General features: G+C 36.6%; 1 protein-coding gene across 1 annotated transcript in view; it reads left to right on the top strand.

Moving 5' to 3' along the window:
• LOC107148694 (prothymosin alpha-like) overlaps window positions 1-10,681 on the top strand; it is a 91,835-nt gene extending 81,154 nt beyond the window's left edge. The window contains exon 3 of the mRNA XM_015493432.1: window positions 10,341-10,681. Coding sequence (XP_015348918.1) covers window positions 10,341-10,681 — 341 coding nt within the window. The remainder of the gene's footprint in view (window positions 1-10,340) is intronic.
• Window positions 10,682-27,602: the final 16,921 nt, after the last annotated feature.

The following is a 27,602-nucleotide window of genomic DNA, read 5'->3' as shown; positions in this document are numbered from 1 at the left end:
TGTTCCACTAGCAGTGTGTCTATTTCTTTGCTAGTACCATGCTGTTTTAGTTCCCATAGCTTTGTACTATATTTTGAAATCAGGTAGTGTAGTTCCTCTTTGTTATTTTTGCTAAACTTTGTTTTTTGATAAGTAATTTTTTGTGCTTTTGAAAATATTTTCAGATAGTTTGCTATTAATGTGTAGGAATGCTCCTGATTTTTGCATGTTGATTTTGTATTCTGCAAATGTACCAAAATTGTTGATCAGTTCTATCAGTATTTCAGTGCAGTATCTAGGGTTTTCTATATAATGGATAATGTTGTCTGCAAACAAGGACAACTTTTCCTTTTCCAATTTAGATTTATTTTATTTATTTATTTCTCTTGCCTAATTGTCCTGGCTATGACTTCCAATACTATGTTGGGTAGAAATGGCAAAAGTGGGCATCCACATATTGTTCTAGATCTTACAGGAAAACTTACCAACTTTTCCCCATTCTGTGTTATTTTCACTGTAGTTTTGTCATCTGTGGACTTTGTTGTGTCGAGGTAAGTTCTTTCTATACCTAATTTGTTGGGAGTTTTATCATGAAGGAATATGATTTTGTGAAATGCTTTTCTTGTACCTATTGAAATGAGCACATTTTCCCCTTCATTCTGTTAATGTGATATATCACATTTATTGGTTTATGTATGTTGAACCATCCTTGCATCTGTGGGATGAATTCCATTTGATTATGGTGAATGATCCTTTTAATGTGCTGTTGATTTGGTTTTGCTAGTATTTTGTAAAAGATTTTTCCCCCAACTATGTTCATGAAAGATATTGTGCTATAGATTTCCTGTATCATTGTGATTTGGTAAAATATTGGTTTTGGTAAAATATAAAAATTCTTGACCTAGTATATTTTACATTTTAGATGAATACTTTGATGTGTATTTACTTTTAACATTTGCACATACACACAGGAATAATATGTTGCTTTTATTTATGCATATTTTTCTAATTTTTTATTGTGCTAAGATGCACATAATATAAAATTTGCCATCTTAACATTTTTAAATGTACAGTTTAGTGGTATTGATTACACTCATAATTTTCAGACATCATTACCATCCACTTCCGGATCTCCTTTCATCTTATACAATTGAAGCTTTTAACTTATTAAGCAATAACACACAATTTCTTCCTCTCTCTAGATCCTGACAACAACTATCCTACTTTTTGCCTTTGATTTTAACTGCTCCAAGTATCCCATAAAAGTGGAATCATGCAGTATTTTTTTTGTGTGTATGTATGTGTGGCTGGCTTAGTTTAATAAGTATAATGACCTCAAGGTACTTATATGATGTAGCATCTGTCAGCATTTCCTTCCTTTTTAAGACTGAATAATATTCCAAATTATATGTATACACTGCATTTTGCTTATCTATGTATTGTCTATGGACATCTGGGTTTTAGCTATTGTTTTATTATGTTTTAGCTATTGTTAATAATGCTGCTGTGAACACAGGTGTATAAATATTGCTTAAAGACTCAGTTTAATATTCTTTGGGTGTATGTTCAGAGATGGAGTTCCTGGATGATATGATAATTCTATTTTGAATTTAATCTTTTGAGGAGTTGTTATATAGTCTTCCACAGAGCTGTATAGTTTTGCATGGTGCAGTCTATCATTTAACCTTGACATAAGGATTCCAATCTCCATGTATCCACCAACACACATTTTCTTTTCTTTTCTTTTTTTTTTTAATATTAGGCATTCTAATGGATATTGGATGGTATCTCATTGTAGTTGTGATTTTCACTTCCCTAATGATTAGTGATATTGAACATCTTTTCATGTGCTTCATGGCCATTTGTGTATCTTGTTTGGATAAATCTCTATTTAAGTCTTTTGTCCATTTTTAAATTAGGTTGTTTTTCTTGTCGAGTTTTAGGAATTTTCTATATATTCCAGATATTAATCCTTATCCAGTATATCACTTACAAATCTTTTATCCCATTCTGTAGGTTGAATTTTGCTCTGTTAATATAGTGTGTTTTGATGCACAAAATTTTAATTGTCATGAATTCCAGTTTGTCTATTTTTTCCTTTTTATTGCCTGTACCTCTGATGTCATATCCAAGAAATCATTACCAAATCCAATGTCATGAAGCTTTTGCTCCATATTTTCTGAGTTTTATAGTTTTAGGTGTTTGATCCATTTCAAGTTAATTTTTATATGGCTTTAGGTCAGGGTCCAACCTCATTCTGTTGCATATGGGTATCAAGTTTTTCCAACACCATTTGCTGCATAGATTGTCCTTTCACCACTCAATGGTATTGGCACCTTCATCAAAAATCATTTGACCATATGTGCAAGGGCTTATTTCTGGGTCTCTGTTCTTTTCCATTGGTTATATGTCTGTCTTAATGCTAATCAAACCATGCTGTTTGATTATTGAAGCTTTTTAAATGCATGTAATTTGCATCAAATTGTTTTTGTTAATATAAAACTGCAGCTTGCTTTTTCCTCTCAACATTGTACTTTCTTGATATCTAATAATATTGACACAGATCATGCTCATTTTTAGCTGCTGTACCTTATTGGTGTTTTCTTTCTTTCTTTCTCTATTGAAAGTCATTCAAAATATATCATGTTGAAAGTCATCTTTATAAGGGTTTTCTTTGTACATACTTAAGTATCTACAGATTTGCTAGGTCTTGGAGTAAACAACTTTCTTAGATGTCACTGAATTATTTACTGAAGTAATCAGAGCATCTAGCACTCCCATCAGCAGTAACTTTCACCTGGAAAATATCTATATCCATAGCCATTTAATTTTATTATACCATATATAAGCAGTGCATATTTTTGTCTTTTGCAAGGAGGAGAATAGTCATTTGAAGAGTACTTTGAGGAATGCAAATATGGAATTATTACTGAATTATTGAGAAATAACCTAAGATCAACATCTTAGAAAATAACCAGGGAAGTCATTTTTACACTATGAGACAAAAATTTTAATTTGTAATATTATTAATTCAGGTAAGTAGGATCAGTCCTTCCCTATAGGTTAGTTTGGCTGAAATTTAATAAGCTAATCCTTTTAAGAAGTGAAACCATAGGTGATACAAATATACTACAAATTACATACTACTAACTGAGAGTGCAAGTTTAATTATGTAAGAACCTGAAAATTGTTAAGAACATTGTTTAAATATTGGATATATGAATGAATTTTTCAAGCTGTGTTATAAAACTGATTTCTATAGTTAAAACTTCATTAGCATAGAAAAATAGATTTCTTCTAACTACTGCAAAGATCTTATGCTAAAAAGGAGTTAGAAAACAGACTTAATTTTTTTTAAACAAGAATATAATTTCTCCAATCAAGTAAGTGTAATGTCATATTCAAGTTGAAATTATTGACGATTCAGAGGAAATTATCTATGCAATTGCCAGTTATTAGGCTAAGAATTTATCTCATAACTAAATTGAATGGATTAAAATGTTTAAAAATTAGAATATGGAAAATTATATAGATTACAGTCTTAAATTCCAGAGTATTTTTAATTATTAAGTCTTTAAATCATCTAATTATTTTTGAAATTCATGGCAGAGACAAAAGTATAACAGAGAACAACATTTTTGAGTCTCAATGCCTTTCATTTTGGTATCAAAATCCATGGTCTTGGAATATTTATGGCCAAGAATTTTTCCATGAAAATCTGTGTGAGAGAAGTGCATGATGGCAGTTTCTGCCTCTTCCCCTACAAAGATAAAGATTTCACAGGGGAGGGACCATGGAGCAAGTTCTGAACCAGAAAACTCAGAAGCTAGTGAACATCTAAGGAGGGCTGAGATTTTCCTAGGCATAAAAAAAAAAAAAAATTCACATTCATCTGGACCCATGTCACCAGAATCTCACAAGTATACAAAGCACATTGTGGTTTCTGGAGAACAGTACAGGGTGCCCTGAGTGCTGATGATTCTTAACCATAACTCTCGGCCTCCCCACCCTAACACAATCTGCCATGAGCATATTCATGAAGCCTTCTGGGTGGAATAAGGTCAGTGTCAATGACCCAGACATCTCAGGGAGTCCTATGAAGAGCTCTAACTTACATGGTAGGGCTTAAACTTCTTGTGACTAGTCAGAGAAGTATGGAGAGAGCCCAGGTGTTTCACCTGTGATCCAGAGGGGTATGCACATGCATCTAAAATTTTTCATTCTCCAAAGAACAATAACTGAGAAAGATGGAAGCCTGGAAGTAGTGGTGCATTTGTTAGGAGAAAACCTGCACAGCAGTAAATTGGCCTGTGCTGTGTGAATGGAGACTGGATTAAAAAATGGGATGTTCTCTGGATTCCAATAACTGGAGATCCTTCAGGTACAAGGATGGTCAGAGGAGTCAGCTCGTATATATGTGTAAATGTTTTTCAAACTTGTGCACAACTGGGGCTGGAAGAAAAATAAATGTTTACTCATTAAAGGTGTAAACTGAGAAAACACTGAGTTATTTTTTTTACTCTAAATTTACAAAAATTAAACTGCTGCCATCAGGTAGAATGGAGGTTCGAGATAGAAACCAAGCAAAATTATAGAACATTAAATTGACATTATTTGTACATTGGATTCATGGCCTGAAAAATGTGTATTCATTTCCTACTTTTAACTCTAAAATTTTCATATATATATATATATCAATATATATATATATATATCAAGACTAAGAAAGGTAGAAGCATTGAAAGCACTGATTAGTTTTTGAAATGTAACTGAACTAAACTGACTTAAAATTTTAATTTATATTAGCTCAGGGTAACTCTAAGCTAATATAAGTGTGTTTCTCAGTCTAACAACTTAAGACATTTTAAAAATTCAAATCTCTGTCAGTGAGTTATATTTAGCAATGTGATTTTTTAAACTGATTTTTGAAGTCCCCCCAAACCTCATTCTCAAATATATAAGATGACTTAGGTTTTCTAACTCTCAAAGAATGTAACAATTTTATAATAAATTTAGAATGATTATAAGTACCCTTTATGCTCATTCATTATTCATTTACACAATTATGAAATAAAAGAGGAGTATATATTCTATTAGTTGCATTGTTTTATCAATGTAAGGATAAACAATTGCCATATTTATCTCTCTTTCTGAAATTATGTCTCTGATTTTACATGGCTGATAACATACCCATTTGGGAACATGCCTTATTGTGACCATAATTTGAAAAATTCAATGGGGACTGTCAAAAGTGGAAATTCAAAACAATATTTATAGATCCCATCAGGAGAAACAGCCCCCCCCCTTGTCTCTGTGGTTCTGTTTCTGAGGAAAATACTGTTTAGTTGCTTATGCAATTTTTTTATGATCCCCTTCCTTTTTCCAAGAAAAAAACTTTGCCTTATCCGTGTCTTCTAAATACATTAAGAAGTGCCTTTCCAGGAAATGTCCTTGAAATCTTGAACATTCCACAACAGCATTACATACAAAAGATACAAAATTTGAGTTTTATGAGGGAAATTGGTGCTCCTAGAGTTCATCAACTCTGACCTTTCTACTCTTCTAAAATTTTATTTTATCTGTGATTTTCCAAAGTTTGAATATAATATGCCTAGGATTCTGCTTCAGAATAAATCCCACAATTCTTGTGTATTCTGTTTTTTTTTTTTTTTTGATCAGTTTTGGAGTTTTTATTGTCATATTCTCAAGCTCAGTCAGTTTACTAAAGAGCCTATCAAAGGCAATCTTCATTTCTCTTAGTGTTTTCAGTCACTAGCATTTCTTTTTATTACTTCTTAGAATTTCCATCTTTCTGCTAATATTATCCATCTATTCTTGTATTTTTCCCATTAGAGCCCTTAGCATATTAGTAAGGAGGTGGTAAGGTATAGGGCAGGGGAAAGTACCCTGCAGTTCTATGTTTAGGCCTCAGTCTTATGGTGAACATGTGCCCTGGCTGTGAACTGTATCAATGCTGCTTAGTCCCATTCAAAACACCCCTCTCACCTTGATGTGGGTCAGGATGGCAAGAGGGCATAGAATTGGGTGTCTCCTGTCCCCTACGGAGGTTAGTTTCTGATGAAACACCAGCAGTTTAGGTTCTTAAGATAGTTTCTCCTGAAGGCCTGGTCTGTGACAGTCACTGTGAGGACCGGTAGGGTTCCTAGAGCTAAGCTTGAAAGATCTTGTGGGAGGGGGCTATGTCTGCCTTCACATACAGTTTTTAACTCTCAGACTTGCCCACACTGAGCTTCCAGTAATTTGTCAATTACATTTCAGGATCCCATCCCATCACCGTTTCCCACAGAGGCTTCTGCTCCAGTGATTCATGTTCTCTGCATTTGCCTGTTTATCATTCTAAAGTTGGGGCAGTGGTTTGACCAGTGACCTCACATCTCTAAGGGAACTTAGGTGAGCTGTTGCATTAACAGTTCAGCTTTTTGCTTGTTGTTCAGATGGAATGGCAACTTCTAACTTCCTTAAATGGTGAGAGGAATCAGGAAGTCCCCCAACCCTCTACTGTTAAAGACACCACTGAGCAATTCTTTCTCATCCCCAGGCCTCTGTCCTTGTTATTGTGGACTGCTTAATTCCTCTGGACCTAGTCTCTTTGAACAGTGCTTCAACCTGGACTCCACATTCCATTTCTCCTGGTTCTAGAACTTTTTCCATCATATAGAGAATACCCATTTTCTTTGAGGGAAACATTCCATTGCTCTCCTGGGGTGTGGCCTGACTCCCTGTGTCAGGGAAGGCAGAGCCCTGAACTTAGTCATACAATGACATGCAGGAAATGGAAACCAAAAATATTTATCTAAATAAATGGGATACCTTTGTAATATTTTAGATATTAACAAACATTTCTCTCTGAATTAAAAAAATAACATATAATCAATTAAATGAAATTGTAATATTAGGTGATTCATTGCTTGAAAATGTAGGTAACTAATCAATAACATTGAGAATAAAATGTTGTAAAATAAAACTGGGATAGTTTAGCTTCAAAAGATATCTGAGGGAGCTGACACTACACTTTTAATGATCATTTTTAAAAAAAACCCTTTGCTCGAAACATCCCTAGGTAAAGAAGATTAATAGTCAAGCATTTTTATATTTATGTGCATGTCATTTTAGTATCATAGACACTTTTTTTCAGTGGCTCTAACTAAGTGTATCTTCTGATATGTGATTTGATTTGTGACTTGGTCTTTGAGCTCTTTGTGCAAAGATGGCCATCAGTTATTCTTCCACAAAGATCTTCCATTAAAAGTAGTAAATGAGACTTAAAGTTTATAAATCAGATTTTCAAGAGTTCAGTTACTGAGAATCCATTTTCCAGAGTCTGATCATCTCTTGGTCAAGTTACTCAGCCTCTTTGATCATCAGCACTCCATCCATAAAATGTCAATTTCAAATACCATTTATTTTTCTTAAATCTTGCCTCATTCATGAAAGCATTGGAAAACTTTTATAAAAGAAAATATTAAAAAAATAAAAATATAAACACTGAAAGAAAATAAAAGGGAATGCAGGAGTAGACATAAAAAAAATCAGCACCTGGGAAAATAATACTATAGTCAGTGTCTAAGTGTAGAAGGATTAAACTATCTACATGAAGGTGTCAGTAATATCGAATGCCATAATCTGTGTCAAATTTCTGGTACATCATAGGCTCACTGATGTCCTTCCTCATAGAAATTTGATGAATGTGTGTTTGTCATAGAACCCTGGACCCATGATACTATCAAGACTAGGAGACTGGTGAAGGCCTGTTATCACTGTGAGGATAAAAGGGGAGATGAATTTAGAGTATCATAGTATATAATTCTGTATAAAATTTTGCTCAGTACATTAGCATGAGAAAGTAAGGAATTCAGAACTCAGTAGAATGGGCAAGGTCCAACAGAGGCAGAACTGGTAATAGGAAGAATCTATATAGAAGGTCAGTTGGCAGCTCAACCAAAGGAAGTCGTTTCTCACATACAAAGTTCACCAGGGTATATGTGGCTTCAGGAAACAGTAGACATCTCATCCCTGGAGGTGTTGAACAAAAGCCAGACACCCAGGTGGCTGGGATGTTATTGAAGGTATTCAAGGAGAAGATGGATGGATGAATTCTTTAAAATATTCTAGCTATTATGACTCTGTGGTTTTTCTGAAGAGGCTAATTGAATAAGGTAAATTTTAAACAACTTTTAATGTCAGGCATAAGTGTAGATCAATAGAGAACAGAAAAAGGCATTATCGCATCTCTGTGTTAGTCCTAATATTTATCCTAGCCTGTCACTCTTATCCTATAGGAAACCCTCTAGCAATCCTATTACATTAACATGTAATTTTCCCATTATCTTTGACTTTTTCCAATTACCAGTCTCTCCTCAAATGCACTGGCTGACAAATTCGGTGGTGCCAGGTTAGGGGAGAGGAAGCACTCAGGGCCAAAATGCACCCTTCAAAGGCACACGCTCAGTGACCCACTTCCTCCAACTACGCCTCGCCTTCTAAAGTTTACACCACTACCCAGTAGCACCCCCATTTGTGACCAAACCTTTAACACATGAGCCTTTGGGGGACATTTTAGATTCAAATTCTAAGAGGTGTCAAGGCGACTTCAGCATGGGCTGCTTTTCTCTACCCTGCAAAGACCAAAGCATGATTAAAGACCTGTGACTTTGAGCTCCACCACCCTAAACTCTGGGAAGTGGAGAGGAACTGAAAGTTGAGTCGATCACCATCAGCCAATGATATATTCAATCATGACAATGTAATGAAGCATCCATAAAAACCTAAAGGCTTTGGAGAGATTATGTTCCTGGAGGGTGGCACACCCACAGAGGTGGCATACCTAGAAGCTCTATGCCTCTTCCCACATGCCTTGCCCTCTGAATCTTTTCAGTGATTATTTGTTTGAATCCTTTCTAGTATCCCTTATAATAAATGGGTACATATAAGTAAGGTGTTTCCCTGAATTCTGTGACCTGCCCTAGCAAACTAGTCAGAGGTTGTAGAAACCCTGATTTATAGATGGTCAGTCAGACGCACAGGTCACAACCTGGGGCTAGAAGTTGACGTTGGAAGTGAGAGGACAGTTTTGGGGAACAGAGCTCTCAACCTGAATGACCAGGCACTATCTCCAGGTAGATAGTGTCAGAATTAAATTGAATTAGAAGACAGTTGGTGGTGTCAGTGGCAAAATTACTTGGTTGGTGTGTGTGGGAAAATCCCTGTATAATATCTGGGTCATAGAAGCATTCTGTGACCTGTGAATCTAAAGTAGACAGCAGGAAAATATTACATGTTGGGCTTTTGTTTTTCCTACCCTCAGAATGTCAGAGTCTATTTAAAGATTGCTTTTTGGCATCCAAGATGATCTCTCAGTCATTTTTTTCCTTGGATACATGAAAAACACTGCTGCTCCAATTAATCTTTACACATTTTTTTCTGAACTAAATTCTTTCCTTTTACCTTTCTTCTTTCTTAGTTTCTTTCAAGAGCTTCTCTACCAGATTATGCAAACAAAACAGTTAGCCCACACCTTTTCCCTAGTCTCTATTCTGCTTTTTGTTTGAACTTCTTCTGTCATCAAATTGCTTCTTTCCTCACCTCTCTCTGATGCTCTCTGGACTCTTCCAAGTTTGACAAGTAGATTTAGTACCTACAAAGCCACTCATTGTCATCTCTTTCAAACTCTTCCTGAAAGCTTATCGTTAGAACTCTATTATTGTTTCAAGTAATTTATGGAAGAAAAGTCAACGAAAATAGATGCTAGAAACAAAAAGCATAATGAATAAGCTCTCCCCTAAATGATATATAAAGGCCATCTTGCCGGTGTGTGTTGGTAGAATATAATTTGGTCAGTACTTAGGAGAAGATAATTACCTGCACCACAGGTGTCTCTACATTTTGCTTTAAACTGAAGTGCACATTTTATCATTGATAGTTTATGGAAAGTATGGAACTCATAATTTGAATTTTAATATCATGAACCTATAGAATATTTTGATTGAAAATTTCTTAGGTTTCCATTTTTAAAAATTGTTTTATAATCTCACTATATGTGCACTAAAAATCAAGAGAACTGGGCAAAGTAGTTATTATTTCCATTTACCAGATTAGATCACAGGTGTTTAAAGAAATTAAGGGATATTATCAAGTTCAAAAGATGATATGAACCCACTGGTTGCCCTGAAAAGCCATCTTTGCATTGTTCCTGGGTCCAGCTCCCAGCTCTCTGCAACCCCCTCCTCCGGGCCCCTCCTCTGCCATCGATTACTCCTGTAGCTTTACCTCCAGAGTCCCAGAACTCTAGTTTCCTTTTTAACTCACTGCGTCGTTGGATCTCCACGTGCCTCACACATCAGATGCGGCCTTGGACACTAGCTCCCAGATCACCAACCAGGATGCAAAAGAGAAGGAGGAAGTTGTGGAGGAGCCAGAGAATGGAAAAGGCGCCCCTGCTAATGGGAATGTTAATGAGGAAAATGGGGAGCAGGAGGCTGACAATGAGGTGGATGAAGAAGAAGAAGAGGGTGGTGAGAAAGAGGAGAAGGAAGGTGAAGGTGAGGAAGAGGATGGAGTTGCAGATGAGGAGACTGAGGCAGCCACAGGCAAACAGGCAGCTGAAGATGGCGAGGAGGATGATGTAGATACCAAGAAGCAGAAGACGGATGAGAACGACTGGACAGCAAAAACGGAAAGTTAAACTAAAAATGAAAGGCTGCCCTGATCTACTCGCTTGCCACTTCCTGTCTCAGAATCTAAACATGGTCACGTTTGAGTAGGGACCAGCCAGCCTGCCCACCTTGGGCAGTGCCACCCGTAGATGACTCGGGCTCTTCACCACCCTACCAAAACCACAATGTGAATTTGCAACAGGGGAAGGAAAAAAGAACCAAAACTTCCAAGGCCCTGCTTCTTTTCTTAAAGGTTCTTTAGAAAAAGGAAAATTTGTTTGTATTTTTTATTTACATTTTATATTTTTGTACATATTGTTAGGGGTCAGCTGTTTTTAATGATCTCAGATGACCAAAACAGCCTTTGGAGGGAGCATTCTCTGTCCTACTTCAGACACTTTATTTGTGGTGTCACCATGTTCATTATAATCTCAAAGGAGAGAGAAAAAAAAACCTTGTAAAAAAAAAAAAAGCAAAACAACAAAAAATCTTTTTCTGAGCATTCCAGTAATTTTTTGTGTATATGTAGTTAAGCTGTTCTATAAGTGGTTGGTTTGTATGAGATGGTTAAAAAGTCCAAAGATTTCTTTTTTTTTTCCTCCTGAATTTTTTTTTTTTTTGTCGGTGAAGTTGCTGTTTATTTATTTATTTATTTTTGGCCTGTTTTATGTATGTGTGAAACAATGTTGCTCAACAATAAACTGGAATTTTATTTTGCTGGTTGTTCTAAAAAAAAATTAAAAGATTATATGATGCAACTAGAACTCAAATTTAAATCTTCCCTTTCCTATTCAAGTGTACCTTAAAATTTAAACATCATTTTACTTAAGTTCAGGTAGGCCGTTTTTCCATTTCAAGATGTTTTTGAATTCACATCTCCCCTCATCTCTTAGTAGAAATCCATCTTTAATTGCCATTGGTGTAAGTCCCAAGTGAAAAAAACAATCTGAAGAGCTCTAAATTTGGAGACATTTATTTTTCCCACAAGTATGGTTTTAAGCCAGATGTTTCCAGTCTTGGCTGTAGCTATATGATGTCCTGCAGCACACATTCAAATGGTCAAGTCCTACCAGGGGTTTCTCATTTTCAGTATTTGCTGAATATGTCAAGGGAAGAATACATTTTAGCTGACTAGGGTGTTTAGAAGTGGAAAAAGAGTAGCTCCAATCATAATTCTTCCTTCTATTTTAATTTCCACGTGCCAAGGAAGGCTCTCTATTTATCACCTACCTCAGACAAACAACCTTACTACTTAAAGGATTTCTAACTTCTGGGAGCCTGATGTCTAATAAATCATGATAGGGTTATTCCAACATGGAAAATGCACCTTCATTTTAACACTGCAGTACCTGTAGCTTAGGGCTGAGGTTTATCCCTAATAAAATAACATTTCTTTTAAAGGAATAAGAGTAGTAAGTAAACTTTGAGTGAAAATCAAAATGAAAAGTTTAAATGCTCCATTTTTGTACAATGAATCAAAGAGCTTTCATACTGTTATGTATAACTGATTAGAACTAATACAAAAAGTTTACATATTTTTATGCTGACTATGGAAATAAGAACTGCAAACACACACGTATTCACTTTCTTTGTGTGAAGTAAACACATGTTTTTTAAAGGAAAACTCTGACTATTATGGCCTCCATGGGGAAAAAAAAACATAGTTTTGCCCTAATAATGTAAGTAAAGAGTTTCTGAAAAAAATAACAGAATAAAATGTATTAAAAAACAAAAAAAGCTTTTACTCCAGGCTATTATAATGAAGAAAAAGAGTTCCAAATGTGAACTAATGAAGTACAAAGTAATGAATATTTAATTTGTATAATTTACCAAAGTGCTTTTAGAAATCAGAGCTACATTCTTCATAAACATAATGTTCATTAGGCCTCAACTGTAGCTCACACGCAATTACCATATCACTCCTGTACCACTTCAGCTTCCTAGGGCATTGAGTAAAACCCCTCTGAGAATATCTTGAGGGCGAAGAGAGAAAAGGACAAGTAAAACTGCTATAGCTGAGAAATTCGAATAGCCTTCCTTTGGCAGTGGAAAGGAAGACTGAATTACTGTGGGTGGGGTGCAGCCAGCACCTGCCTAGTAGCAGAATTTCACCTGGGCTCCCTTCTCCCTTGGCAGCAGCATTTTGAGAGATTAAACAAAAAACAAAATTAGTTTGATGGCTCAATAGGACACCTTATCATATTCTTAAAGGTAAGAGGAGTGCTACTTAAAATCTGACTGATAACAGATCAGATCAAGCAGAGCAGTTTTCAGTAGAAACAAACTTGAGATGTGATATGAATTTTAATAGGAGCGCTAATGTAGCTCACATAGACTTCAGAGCCCAAGAACCTGCACTCCATGTCTATTTTACTCTAATGGGAGATGATTTTATTTTCTCTTGAAGTATAACCTTTTAAATTTATTTTCTATTATTTTATAAATTTGGCAGTCAAATTATTCTTGCCATTAAAGGATTAGGTGAAATTTTAAATTTTTATTTGAAGATTGTTATATTTTGAATATGAAGTGTCCCCCCCCCCAAAAAAAACTCATGTGCTAGTGCCATATTGTTCAGAAGTGGAATGATTAGATTATTAGAGCTGCAACCTCAACAGTGGATTAATCCATTTGATGGATTAATAATTCAAATGGACTACTGGGTGGTAGCTGTGGGTAGGCAGGATGACTGGAGGAAGTAGGTCACCAGGGCATACCCTTGGGGATTGTATCTTGTCCCTTGCTCCTATCTTTCTTTCTCTTTTTCCTAGCTGCCATGAACTGAGAAGCTTTCTTTTACCATGCCTTTCCCCCATGATGTTCTGTCTCACTACAGACCCAGAGCAATGAAGTTGGCTACTATGGACTGACCTTCTGAAACCATGAGCCCCAAATAACTTTTTCCTACTCTAAATTGTTCTTATCAGATATTTTGGTTACAGAAATGAAACGTTAACACAAGAATTGTTTTTTAAAATATGTAAAGAAAATCAAATTTGGCATTAAACTAATGATATCCAAATGCTTTTAAATTGGGAAGTAACCCTGAATGAGTTTCATTTGACAAAAGAGATTTCTCAACTTTGAAAACTCTTTCCCCTTTCTTTTTTGCCTTGTAATATTTTCTCTTTAATTATTCTGGAACTACATAATCCAACTTTACAATAAGTTATTAAATATTGTTCCATTATCAATTTAGCCTGCTATTACTAATTTCAGCACAGGACATTCAGGGAGAGGCACAGAGCACTTTTGAATAGAGCAGAGGCAGCCTCTTCCTTGCAAAATGAGCTGGTCATGAGATCCACACTCAAGATTAAGCATAATAGCACTACCTGAGAGGTACAAAGAGTTTGGGGATAAAATGAACAATGGAATACTGAATTAATATGGAAATCATTAATGTATGTTCCTGCCAAGGATTTCTATTAAAGCATTTAAAGAAGAGTGATTTTGACAAGTTATATATTTTATGAGTGAAAGTATACAACCTGCTGCATTTGGCATTTTGTCCTTCTATTCCTAAAGGAAGGTTAATTGCCTTTGCTATGAGTCACTGAAGCTAGATTCCAATTCCTCCAACAGCATTGTCAATTAGCTGAAATGTCCACCTGGAGTCAGCTCAGTGACAGCTGGCAGGTGTAGCCTTCAGGGAGCCCTGCCTATTGGACATAGATCCTGCCAGAGTGAAGGGAGACTCTCTCAGGAGACTATTTTTGGCAACTTTAGGTTATCATTTGGGAAATCTATTGGCAGGGATCTTTCATTTGGGTTGACATTTGGAGAAGCAGGAAAATGTGAGTTCACTTTAGAACAAGAATAAACTCATAAGATCACCAAAAGGAATGTATTATGGGACTAAATCCTGGAGGAAGAATTTGATAGTTTTAAACTCTACTTGAAAATATTATGGATGTTTGGCACTAGGAATAGAAAGAAAAAGATAATTTATTTTGATCTGAAAAATTAATTAGAAGATAAAGACAAATATTCAGGTAATTTTATAGATCCACATAATTTTATAGAATTGGAAGGATTCTTAAAGAATTTAAAGCGTTAGCAGAAAATCTAGTAGTTGTATTTATCCAGAGGATACCCAGTAGTTGAATGACACAATACAAGAATTGCAGAAGTGAGATCTTTGTGTTGTTATATTGTGTGAATGAATGACTGTGAAGGAGGAGAATGAAGAAAATCCTGAGATGTGTTAGTCACATTTTTGTTACTGTGACCAAAATTCCTGACACAAACAATTTGAAGGAGAAAAATTCATTTTGGCCCATCATTTCAGATATTTTAGCACATGGTCACTGAAGCAGAAGCATCCTGACAGAAGAGCATGGCAGAGAAAACTTGCTTAAGAAGAAAGGAGAGAGAGAGAAAAAAAAGTGAGGGAGGGGGGAGAGAGAGAGAGAAAGAGAATAGAGAATAAGGGAGAGAGTGAAACAAAGAAAGAGAATGAAGGAGAAAATTAAGTTTGGGGGTAAGATAAACCCTTTTCCAGGACATGCCCCAAGTGACCTATTTCCTCCAGCTAGGTCTCACCTGCCAATAATCCACTCAATTTTGAGTTTGCATAATCCAATCACTTCCTCAAAGTCTCACCTCTGGACATTGCTGCATTGGGGACCAAGTCTTCTATACATGTGATTTTGGGGAAATATTCCAGATCCAAACCATAAAATAGGAGAAGAAAAGAGAATAAGAAAGAAAGAGAAGAGGGATAAAGTGCAGACAAGTTGTGGTTGAATGCAAGGAAGTGAAGGCAATTCATACCATATAATCATTAGAGGCAAGTCTTCCATTTGTTAATAGTGAAGGAGATGCACATGGATTTGGGGACTTTCTAAGAGAGTGTGAAAAGCAGAAAAGGTTTTTAATAAAGATTTCATGAAGGAGGAGTCAACTAGAGATAAATGATTGCCTACCAGCCTTGATAAACCAGCTGATGCTGGATAACATGGACTGTTGTGATACCAGCTGGCTTCACTATACAACTTGTTCCAACAGTGTCAGCAGTTAATGGCAAGAGAGGAGTGATATCACTGACATCACCCAAGGCTGGAATGGTCATGATGGATATTTTCAGGTTATAAGTGACCTTTAAAACACCAAGTAGCAAGAACTTACTCATACATAGGATGTACAGGGGGGAAAAGGATGCCTTTAGGCAAAATTAATTTGTCTGCATGTGTCATTAGACATTTACAAGTCTTGTTTCCTTGAATCTACTTTTCAATTTTATGGTTTTATATGGCAGAATCACTCTTAACCAATGTTATCTGAGATGGCCATTTGCTGGATTAATTGAAAAATATTTATTAAAATATGAAACTATCAAAAAATGAAAGTCTGAAAACATTTTTCACTTTAATCATGCTAATTTATTCTCTATGATTTTTAATGTAGAATATATACTTCATACTTTTTGGATGGTTGTCTAGCCACATTCAAAAGACTCTTTTCCTTTCTTTCATATAATGCACACGTGTAATCCATCTGTCATTTCCATATATTGTATTTAAGTTTAGAATTTTTAATATTTAAATAAGTACCTAAGTGATTCTAAGTAGGTTTAATTTTATGTGTTAATTTGACTGGCCCATAGGGTGCCCAGACAATGGGCTAAAGATATTTCTGGGGTGTGTCTGTAAGGATGTTTCTAGATGACTTTAACATTTGAATCACAGATTGATTAACAAGCAGATTAACCTCTCTAATGTAGGTGGGCCATATCCAATTAATAAAGAGCTGAATGGAATAAATCAAGTGATTTCATATGGTAAAATAGGTTGGTTTTGCTTCTTGAATATCAATAATTCTTCCACTATGCTAAATACTGTTTTCCTTCCCAGGCTTGAAAAATGGCCGAATTCCTTTTTGGGAGATACTCAACCTCTAATGCTCAAGTATGACTTTAGGTTTTACATAACTCTTGTTCTAATTACCTATGGAAATGCAACAGCAAACTCCGAAAATCATTGGCTAACCCTGATGTCTACTTACTTGTTTTTAACTTTGACACTGCAACTCTCTTTTACCTGTTTCTCCTGGTCTTACATTTCATTTATATCCTAGGTATGTTGAAAATAAGAAGAGAAATTTGAGATGCTACTATGGCTCCAAAATCAAAGCTACAATAAAAACAGTGCTACAATTTGCAGCCAAAACTTCTTCCTTTAAATGATACTTTTGGAGTCAGGATCTTAGGGCTGTATTTATTCCAGTTACATAAATAAGGAGCAATAATGTGTGTGTGTGTGTGTGTGCGCGTGTGTGTGTGTGTGAATTTATGGTTTGAGTTTGAAGTGTTTCCCAAAAACTCATGTGTGAGTCAATGCAAAGACATTCAGAGGTGAAATGGTTGGTTTACGAGAGCCTTAACCCAATTAGTGCCTTAATCCTCTGATGGGATTCACAAGCGTGGTAACTGAATATAGTTAGGTGTGGCTGGAAGAGGTGGGTCATTGCAGGGCATGCTTTTGGGGTATGTATTTTATATCTGGCAGGTGGAGTGTCTCTCTCTCTCTCTCTCTCTCTCTCCTCTCTCCTTTCTGATCATCATATGAGCCATTTCCAATTGCCACAATCTTCTGCTGTCATCTTCTGCTTTACTTTGAGCGCTGAGGAATGGTCCATGGACTGTGACCTCTGAAACCATAAGCACCCAAATAAACTTTTCCTAACTTAAAATTGTTTTTATTGGGTCCTTTAGTCACAGAAGTGAAAAAAAACTTACTAAAACTGTGTATGTTTCTTTAACTCATTTGTATAATTGCTTTATACTTCTACTTTATTACTTTATTGCGTCAATATAAATGACAGAACTGTTTTACATTTTCTAACATAAAATAGTCGGGATGAAGTATTTATTTCTCTGACTGCTTTAAATCGTAGCTAATGATAAGTAATTACAAGTAATCTCTCAAGATGAAAGCCATCATTAAAGAATATCATTTTTTTATGACTTACTTTATCATCACTCTAAAAAGGGTGCAAAAATATACCTTATATTATTGTGGGCATGCATTTCCCTCCAATTTCTGGAGGAAATGACTTTTGTCTCAGACTAGTTAACAGAAGTACAGGTAGGAATGGTAGCCTTGGCTGTAGAGCCTCCTGTCACTCAGGAAACTGTAGCAATGAAAGCACAATCATGTTTGCTCTGTGTCTGGGAACTTGGGTCACTGGCCCAAAATCAAAATGAGTCTAAGCCAGAGTTTGAACAGCAGTAGTACATTATGTTGGTTAAGAATACAGTCTGCGAGTTAGACAGGGTCTGCTACTATAAAATGCTGCATTATTAAAAACAAACCAAAACCAACTTTACTCCATGTCCCTGTGGTTCTTTCAAAGATTTGCATATCAAATCCCGTCACTCATATACCTTCAGCATCACTGGCATGTGAGTAAAGGTAACAGCTTTAAAATATGTTTTATGGACAGCAACACATGCTCTTTCTCTCCTCTGCTTTTAGACCAACAATGCCCAGGGTAAAGAACTTCACCTTGACTTTAACGAAGACTATGTGAAGAAGAGTTGCAGTCCCCTTTAGCCAATATTAACAAAAGGGACAACATTTTGTTATTGCAATCTGCTGAGATTTTGGAATATATCCAACATCAAACTTGCATATTCAGAATGATAACATACAATTGTACTGGAAGTAGAATTCTCTGTTGTTAAAAAATGCATAATGTACATGAACTGCTTTGGAGCTGAGCAGAGGGTGGGAAGAAGCTTGCTGGAGGCTGGAAGCCATTGAATGCAGTCATGAAACACTTTGTATAACCCTTGCTCTTAATAGTTTGGAAAGCAGATGATGTACTTAATTAGCTTGTGGCTTTAGGTGAAGAAGTGGGAGAGGAGAAGGTCTCATAAATTGGCTGTATTTGACAAGGGACTTAGAAACACATGAGCTCAGGAATGAATTGACTGGTTTGTGAGATGAAGTAGAAAGAAAAGGAGAAAGTCCAGAAATTCTAAGACTCAAGGTGTGAAAAACCAAAAATGATAAAACTGGGAAAATCTTGGAGCTACAAAGACTGATTGAAAGCCAGACTCTTGGAAAAGTTAATTCAAGGACATAGACCAGGCCCTTTTGCTGAGATCCGAATCAATTCAGCTGATGTCTGGAAAAATCTTTTCAAATGGAAAAGTTAGCTCAGGGTCAAGAGACACCCAAGACTTGTCCACAGACACCTGTTAGACTGAAATTATTAGCAATTAAAGAGAATAATGTCTGGAAAAGAACTGCATAGCTACAGGCACCTGGAACTGACAACAATTAAATAAAGAGTCACTTTCTTGTCAGTGGACAAGAAAGAGGCTGAAATAGCAGTGTAGCCTCCAAGTGGGGCAGATTGCCGATGTGTCCTTTAGTTATGGCCAAGGAGGGAAGGAAAAGGAAGAGTCTCCCAGAAGGCAGGGCCAAGGTCTTGATTACAGGGCAGTGGGAGCTACTTCCAGGGAATAGAAAAAGACCTATTTCCTATATCCGGGGTTCTTGCAACAACTTCTCAATGTCACTTCAGAATCCTGTGGACCAATGAGTCCTGTGTGCCTGCCATATGTCTTCTTTCCCAGATAGAGAATTTATTGCCATTATCCTTTTCCAATGCACTAAGCTAGGCTGAGCCTGCCGTGGTAGTAAATGTGTAATTTACCACATGTAATGTCAGGGGAAAGCCCTGATTGTAGTATTTGGCCATTTCTATGGTGTGAATACAGTTGTTCTCCCTAATCTCTAGGGAATGTGTTCTAAGACCCTTGGGGGATAGGTGATTTCACCAAAGTACTGTACCCTGTATGCAGTTTCATTCTTTCTGTTGACCTTTGCAACCTTCGCATATGCTTTCTTCTTTTTCTTGCTCCTCCTTTTTCATTAATATATTTTACCTTTTAACTTAAAGGAAGTACTTTATGGCTTCCTTGGCACTTTGGGGGCCATTATTAAGTAAAATAAGAGTTACCCAAATATAAGTACTGCAGGATTATGACAGTTGATCTGATAATAGAGATGTTTGCTAAATGACTAAAAAATGGGCAGTGTGTACAACATGGATAACTGGACAAAGGGACAATTCACCTACTGGACAGGTTGGAGCAGGATGGTGTGAGATTTCATCATGCTTCTCAGAACGGTATACAGCTGAAAACTGATAGAGTTTTTACTTCTGGAATTTCTCTATTTAAAATTTTTGGGGCACAGTTGACCTTAGGTAACTGAAACAGGGTAAAGCAAAATATACTCCAGCAGAGACCAATTGTAAGTAACAATGTGATGTTTGCAGAATTCCTGAAAATTCAGCAATTGACTCCCTCAAGTAGGTACAAGTCAGCTCCCACACATCACTGATGTGGAATACACAATTTATTTGAGATGATTAACTAATTGTCCATAGGTCTCTACAACCCTAAGGGTCACATCCAGATTTGAGGAGAAGCTATCACAAAATGTAAGACTTTCAGTCTGAGCTTATATTTAGATAAAACTTTTGGTGTAACTCCTGCAAAGGAAGAACCAAATGTTTGTCATCCAGATAACAGACTTTGTAAAGTGTGATATTGTCTAAAAATACATACTGCTTCCGTAAGTTTCCTCATTATGGGGCATTAACCATCCCCAACTTGTTGATGTTGACTTTGGGGCTGGAACACTCTGAGGTCTTTGTGTGTGCGTGTGTGTTTTGTTTTTAAATCAGTTTTTAAATTTTATTTTTTAGTTGTAGTTGGATACAATACCTTTATTTTATTTATGTATTTATTTATATATGATGCTCGGGTCGAACCCAGGGCCTTGCATGTGCTAGGCAAGCACTCTACTGCTGAGCCACAACCCCCAGCCCCTCTTTGTGTGATTTTGTTTTTTGTTATTAACCACAACATACTCTGACTGATCCAGCTACATGATAGCTTTTTAAGAAGAGTCACTTCCTGTCCCAGCTTCCATAGAAAAGGGGCCGATAACATAGACCTCATTAGAGTTTTTGTGATGGCTGAAAAAATTAATGTGTCTGTTGTAGGGACAAACGAGGCAAGGCACCAAAGATAGCAGGAAACAGTTTTATTTGGCTGCAGCCAGGTTCAGAGGGCACAGCTTTTGCTGTAATCTATTAATCCCCTGAACCCTGAGTTCAAGTAGTTTCAAAGTTTCATACCCTTATATATGTAAGGGGAGGGGCTCAGAAGTTCACAGTCTGCAGAAGTTCACATAAAAGCAGCTTCTTTCTTTCACTGTTTTGGGCAAGTTAACCCTTCAAGGACAACACCTGAGAAGGGGAGAGCTTCTTCTCCCCTTCTTTCCTCCCCCTGCCAGCTGTTACTATGGAGCCCAATTGTAACTTATCTTAAAAATGTAGACATCTCTGTGAAGCCCAGCTCAAGGCCAGAGGCCTTGTTTGCACATTTCTACAAACTACTATACTGGATATGTTTGTGAAAAACTAGTAAGGGGTGTCCAGCACCTGGAGTGCTGGTATCTTCCCAGCCAGTGGCCAAGTAAGATAGGGCAACACGAAAATAGGAAGTTTATCTACATTGAACTCTTTTGCAGAGACTCTTTTGCTGACAGTCCAAAAATCAGCCATGGTGAAGTGTTGGGGATGCAAATCAAGTCAAGATGGCGCCTGGCAGTTTGCCAGGAGGAGTGGTTTGTGAAGCAACGCCAGCGAGGCATTAAGATGATGAGGATTCCTTATTGGCTGACTGCTGTATCTAGATGATGTTAATTGAGTCAAGCTGTGTGTAATTAGTTAGGTATATATACCTCTGCTGTCCGGCAGAGAAGAGGCTCCTGGTACCTTGGGTGCCTGTTATTTTGAGTTCTTGCTCAGTTCCCGCTGAGTTCACTTGCAATAAAGTAGTTCTCGCTTCAACCTTCAATTTGCTTGTCACCTCTTGGTTATTTTGCCCAGCCAGACTGCGGCACTGAAGATTTCTGGAGAAGCCCAGTTAAGACTTTTCTGTGGAGAAAGGGGTGCCACTTCATGTCTGGTAAGAAATGTTTGCTACAGAGGAGCACTTCACAGGCACGGATTGGTACCTGTGGTCCTGGGGAAGATGGTGATGGTAATGATGTTATACAACTGGAATTAGGTACTGAGAGAGGTTGTGGCTTTTGTGGTCATGCAGCAAGGAGCATCATGTTCAGAAAGAGCCTCTAGGACTTTCTGTTTGATGAAATAATATTGCCCACAAGCCTTCAGATAATACATATTTTATCAATACTAAATCTTGACAGAGTCAAAAGGCCTGTGCTGGAGCCCATTATTATTATTTAAAATCCATGTAGCTTTGGACAAGCAGCATGACCTTCTTGACCTTCCATCATGCTTGTGTTAAATGAGCATGATAATATCTGCCCTGCCCAGTAAATGAAACTTTATTTGAAAACATTGTATATATTGTCAAAAGCTTATGAATACTTTATAACTTATTAATTATCTACTTTGTTTTCCCTCATTTATTTAAAAATACTTATATACCTTATTTTCCTGAGGAAAACACTATCAGTAAACAGAGGAGAATTCCTTTGGTTTATCATGTTATAGTTCAAAATTTATAGGGAAAATAAGCATTATTTTAGCACATATTATGAGAGAAAAAATATTTTTACATCAGATGCTAATTCATACCTAATTTTTAGTGGGTATGAACTCTCATCAGAGTTTATGCTATTGTAAACATGTTAAGAAGATTATATATTTAAGATATTATATACATTTTAAGAAGTTTTTATGAGTAAAAAATAAATTTTAAGGGCTGGGGATGTGGCTCAAGCGGCAGCACGCTCACCTGGCATGTGTGCGGCCCAGATTTGATCCTCAGCACCACATACAAACAAAGATGTTGTGTCTACCGAAAACTAAAAAATAAATATTAAAAAATTCTCTCTCTCTCTCTTAAAAAATAAATAAATTTTAAGAAATTATCTGTGTATTAAATAAGGTTGGAGTTGGAATGACTTGTACTTAAATCCTGCCAATGCTATGTGATGTTGTAAAAGTTACTATACCTTTCTGAACTGCAGTCTCTTCATCTGTTAAAAAAAAAGGAATAATACACAATTTCTCATAGTATTTTGTGAGGATAAATGAAACAATACAGGTAAAGTATTTAGTACATTATTGTCTCATCATCAGTCTGCAATAAAAATTCTGTGTTCCACTTTCACAAGTTACTCATTTTTGCTTATGCAAACATAAGGAAGGTATTCTTTTTATATTTTAATTGCTTATTTTCTGTACTTGTTCTGTCTTCAAAACAACCATACTTTTTACTATTTTTTTTTACCAGTATTCACAAGCACTAACTAGCCTAAAATGTTACTTAGATAGGCAACATTCTAAGCTGGGTCTTTTCTATATTTAATTCATTGAACACATACTATTCTCCCACTCCAGTGAGAATCTGTTGAGAATGCATTAGAAAAATTTTCTTTCATTTTTGTAAATTGCTATTCCCTGTTTATGTATTCATTTTATAGGTTGATTCATCTTTATTGTTAATTAAACCCTTAAATTACCATTCAAATTGGAATTAAAGTAAAATGTCAAAGGCATTTACATTTTAAAACTAGATATTCCACATGTACTATAAGTTCAGTGCATTAAAAATAAAGGAAAATCACATAAGTGTTAAAATCCTAGAACCAGCAAGGAAAGTAGTTTCTGAAATAAGCTATTTGTGTAGTAGCAAGCATTAGCCAGGGCATGAGACAAAAAGTTCCACCTATGGCGAGACCGTTGGGGGTCCCCTGTTGAATGAATGGGGTGTGAGAAAATAAATTAGGTTGAAGCAAATAATGAAAATGAAGCATTTCTCCCCGCCTCATTTTCAGACCGATTATAAATTGTCTTTAATCATAATCTCCAGTATTAGAAATTTCATCAGTTTATTTTTATCATGTGCTAGCATATTCTTGCTTCTTCCTGGGAATAAATGAGCTGTTTTGGCCCAAGCCTTTTCATTTTGCAAAATTACCATTCCTTTTGCATCTCTCCCGCTGCTCCATATCACTACAGAATATTTGTTAAGTACAGAAAAAATTCATGTTTTCCCCCTGCTTGTCAGGTATAATATGGAAGAAGGACTAATGAAAAACATTTTTCATGCTTATTCAACAGAGACCATTAAAATGAAATGAATGAAATGCTTTTTGCTTAAACTGAAACCTGCCCAAATGTTTCTGTAGAGACTCCCCCACCTCCAACATAAGCTGACCTCCCATTTGTTTAGATAACAATTTCTCAAATTTCCCCAGGAGCAAGTTATTTGCCGTGGTACGCTCAACATGTTAACTAGGTCTTTGCAGCAGCATTAACCATCTGGACTGTGAAAGAATTGGTCCAATCTGAGGTAAGAAGCACAGGCTCTGCAATGCAATCTGTCACCCCATGTCACTCACCATTCCAACTGTCTTTCATTGGCTCTTGGATAGATGAAGCAGAAAGGCAGATGGGGCTCAGAGTGGAAAGACAGGGTCCCCAAAACCTCTTGCTTCTTTCCTTAGTGATGCTCAGTTTATTCTTCTTTTATTGAAGAACAGTTCTTTGTGGTAGGACTCTGTTCACATCTATGTTCTGAACTCTCTTAGTCAGGATGCTGATACAGGCTTGGAGCTGCTGATAGGTTTTCACACAAGGGGACTGAGAGAGTGGAGAGGTGGGACACCAGACCAGAGGCTGCCGAGATTGCCCTTGAGGAAAATTAGAACCATATCCTTCAGGGTCATGTGGTAGTAAGATAAAAAGTCCTGGTGAGAGGGTTGGTACTAAGGGAAATTTATGGGTAGATTCAGGCTATGGAACCCAAGGAGTAAGAGGAAGTGGGTTTAGAAGGGTGCATTGAAGGCAGATCTGTGGAGATATATAGTGATTTACAATCTCAGGAGCATTAGTGGGGAAGAGACAGTTAAAATATTTAAGAATACTAGTGACAAGATCATAATCAATGAAAATAAGACTTCTTAAAACTAGCTTTCTTCCTATTTCATACCTGTCCTTGTACGCACTCAGTTGAACATGCCGATTAGACTAGCTCTAAGTTCACACCACTAGCAATCCATGCCCCTCAGAGCAATTGTAAATCACATTCTATACCCTAGTTAGTCAAGGTCCTACACTTGAGATAATAAGTTCACCTCTGGTCCTCAAGTCTCCTTCATCCCAATTCTAGCTGATGACTGATTTCTATTTCACAGAAAAACAAAAAGCTAGCAGAAAGTTGTCCCGTGGGTTCCCACCATCACACCTTACACCTACCTGCATTTTTCCTATAACTTTGACTTCTCTCCATATTAGTGGTTGAATCTACTCCTCTTCTCAGAGAGAAACACCCTCTCCAGGGCATTGGCTCCCATTTCTTTTCAATTACATGTATGAACCCCAGGAATTTCCTCTTCCTCTCCTGTGTATTCCTCTTTTCTTACTCAATTGGATCAGTCTTACCAGTATGCAGACATGCCGAATTTTGTCTATACTCCTCTCTGTCTATAACCCCATGTTTCTATTCTATACTCCAATTGGCTTTCCTTTCTACCACTCCACAAAATGTCTCCTGTCAAGATTAGCTATGGCTTCCATGTTGCTAAATCCAATGACCTGTTATCAGTCTTCACCTAACTTGATCTGTTAGCTGGATGTGGCAGTGTTGATTTTTCTCTCCTTTAACCACCATTTATAGTTGTTTTTTTGCAACACTATACACTGATGGTTTTTCTCCTAATTCATAGTTCTTCTTTTTTTTTTCTTTTGCAGTGCTGGGCATTTAATCCACGGGTGCTCTACCACTAGCTACATCCACAGCCCTTTTTATTTTTTATTTTGAGACAGGGTGCCACTAAGTTGCCCAGGCTGACCTTGAACTCATAATCCTCCTGCCTCAGCTACCTGAGTCACTGAGATTACAGGCATGAGCTGATGTGCCAGTTTATAGCTGCTCTTTCTTGAGATCCTTTGCATATCCTACTCATTTATCACAATTATAAACGTTGGAGTGCCTCAGAGCTCAGTCCTTGGACATTTTCTTTTTACACATGCTCTTTAGAGGCATTTTCCTTAGGTCACATAGTTGTTGATGCCTAAATTTATCTCTCCTTTTAAAACCCAGACTCAATTTTCTGTCTACTCAACATCTCAGTTTGAGTGGATGTGGTGTTTCCAAACCAAGCTCTTGGTATTCCCTTGAAGGCATTTCTTTTGAAGTCGTTTCTAATCAGTAAATATCAAACTCTATCTTTCCAATTCAATCTTCTCTACAAAGTTCTACAGTCAATTCATCAGTAAATCCTATCACTCTTACCATCAAAGATAGGCAGACCATATTCTGACTTCTGCTACCAACATAGCTCAATCAATTGTCATCTTTACTCCTAGCTAATTGCAACATTCTCTTACCTTGCCTGGTTGTTTCTACATTCATCAATGGTAGATGTGATTAGTGCACATTGAAGTCTGTCTGATTTTCCTTTCTTCTCAGTGGCAATGTATTTCTGAGGCTTCTAACTAGTGCTTGTCCATGGAGTGTGAGCAGAAGCAAAAGTCCTATGTGGAGCTCCAGTTGACTTTCTCCTTGTGAGTGTCCACTGAGTGTTAGAATAGTAGAGCCACAGATAAAGGCAGCCTGGAATACAGAATCACCCACCATGCAGAAGACAACTGCCTAGAACATCACCAGACACATTTAGAAAGAATTTAAGATGTATTCATATGTATTTAGAGCTATTCGTCAGATTCAGAAAGAATTTAAGTCTTATCATATCTTTCTGCCCACCTCAGAGTAAAAACCAGAGTCCTAGTACAATTTTTACCATCTCCTTCTGGTCCATCTCCTATTCCTCTCCCCTTGGCTCATTCTATTCCTGGCAGACCTCCCTTTGGGCTAATCTTAGAACATCACACACATTTCTGCATCAGGGCTTTTGCACTTACTGTTTTCTTTATGCTCACAAGCTATCTTTTTGGGTTGTTTCCTCATCTTTCTCAGACCTTTTCAGAATGGTCACTAACTTATGTAAAATTGAAAAGTTTATCCACCCTTGGAACTCCCCAGTCCTTTCTGTGCCTTAAATTCCTCCTCATATTACTCACTGACATATTAAATATATTTACTTGTTTATTGTTTGTCACTAATAATTAGGATGCATGTTTCATTCTGTCGGAATATGTGTCTCCCCCCTGCACAGATCTGTTATCAGTGCCTAAAACAATGTCCAGTACATAGAAGACAATCAGTAGAAGTTTATAGAATGAATGATTAAAACGACCTTTCTCTAACTGTAGACTTTGAAGATGGGAAATGCTTATAAATATACGAAGAATGGAATGTGTAAAACAAACTTCAGAAATTCACATCCTGGCCTACCTGGAATGCAAAGGTTATACAGAAAGAGTGAGCAATGGGAAAATGGGAATCAGATTCCACATATAGGTTGGATCTAAACCTACAAGTGCAAAATATGAATTCTTAACTACTTACAGTTTACATAATTAGCAGTGGGCAAAGACTTAAATTTTTTTCTGTAATTGAATCTGTTTTTTTTAATAAGATACCTACAATGAAATCTGGAAAGGATATTATATAGCCCATTAGTATATAATAATTGATGCATAAAATGTATTGCACAATAAATAGAGTAGGGAATGAGGCAGAGATTATATCTGGTGTGTGTGTATGTAAATGAGTGCTTTCACCCACCGCCAGGTATTTGCTTTTTACATAGTAACTCACAGAATTATTTAAAATTTCATTCCTGGCAGCAACAAAAATGGATTAAATTATCTTTAGCTATTTCTACCATTTGTTCTTTAGCCTCCCCAACTTTTATATCCTTCCTTCAGTTTCTGTGCATTTGGACCTATTATTTTTTTCACTGCCTTTTCTAAGGTACACATATCTGGTTTTTACAGACTGATTTCTCTTCTGCTCAGATTAATAGGACAACAGGT

The sequence above is a fragment of the Marmota marmota genome, unplaced genomic scaffold, assembly GCF_001458135.2.
Source record: "Marmota marmota marmota unplaced genomic scaffold, marMar, whole genome shotgun sequence".
NCBI classification, from domain to species: Eukaryota; Metazoa; Chordata; class Mammalia; order Rodentia; family Sciuridae; genus Marmota; species Marmota marmota.
Note: the sequence above shows the minus strand (reverse complement) of the source record. Positions and strands in the feature narration are given on the sequence as shown.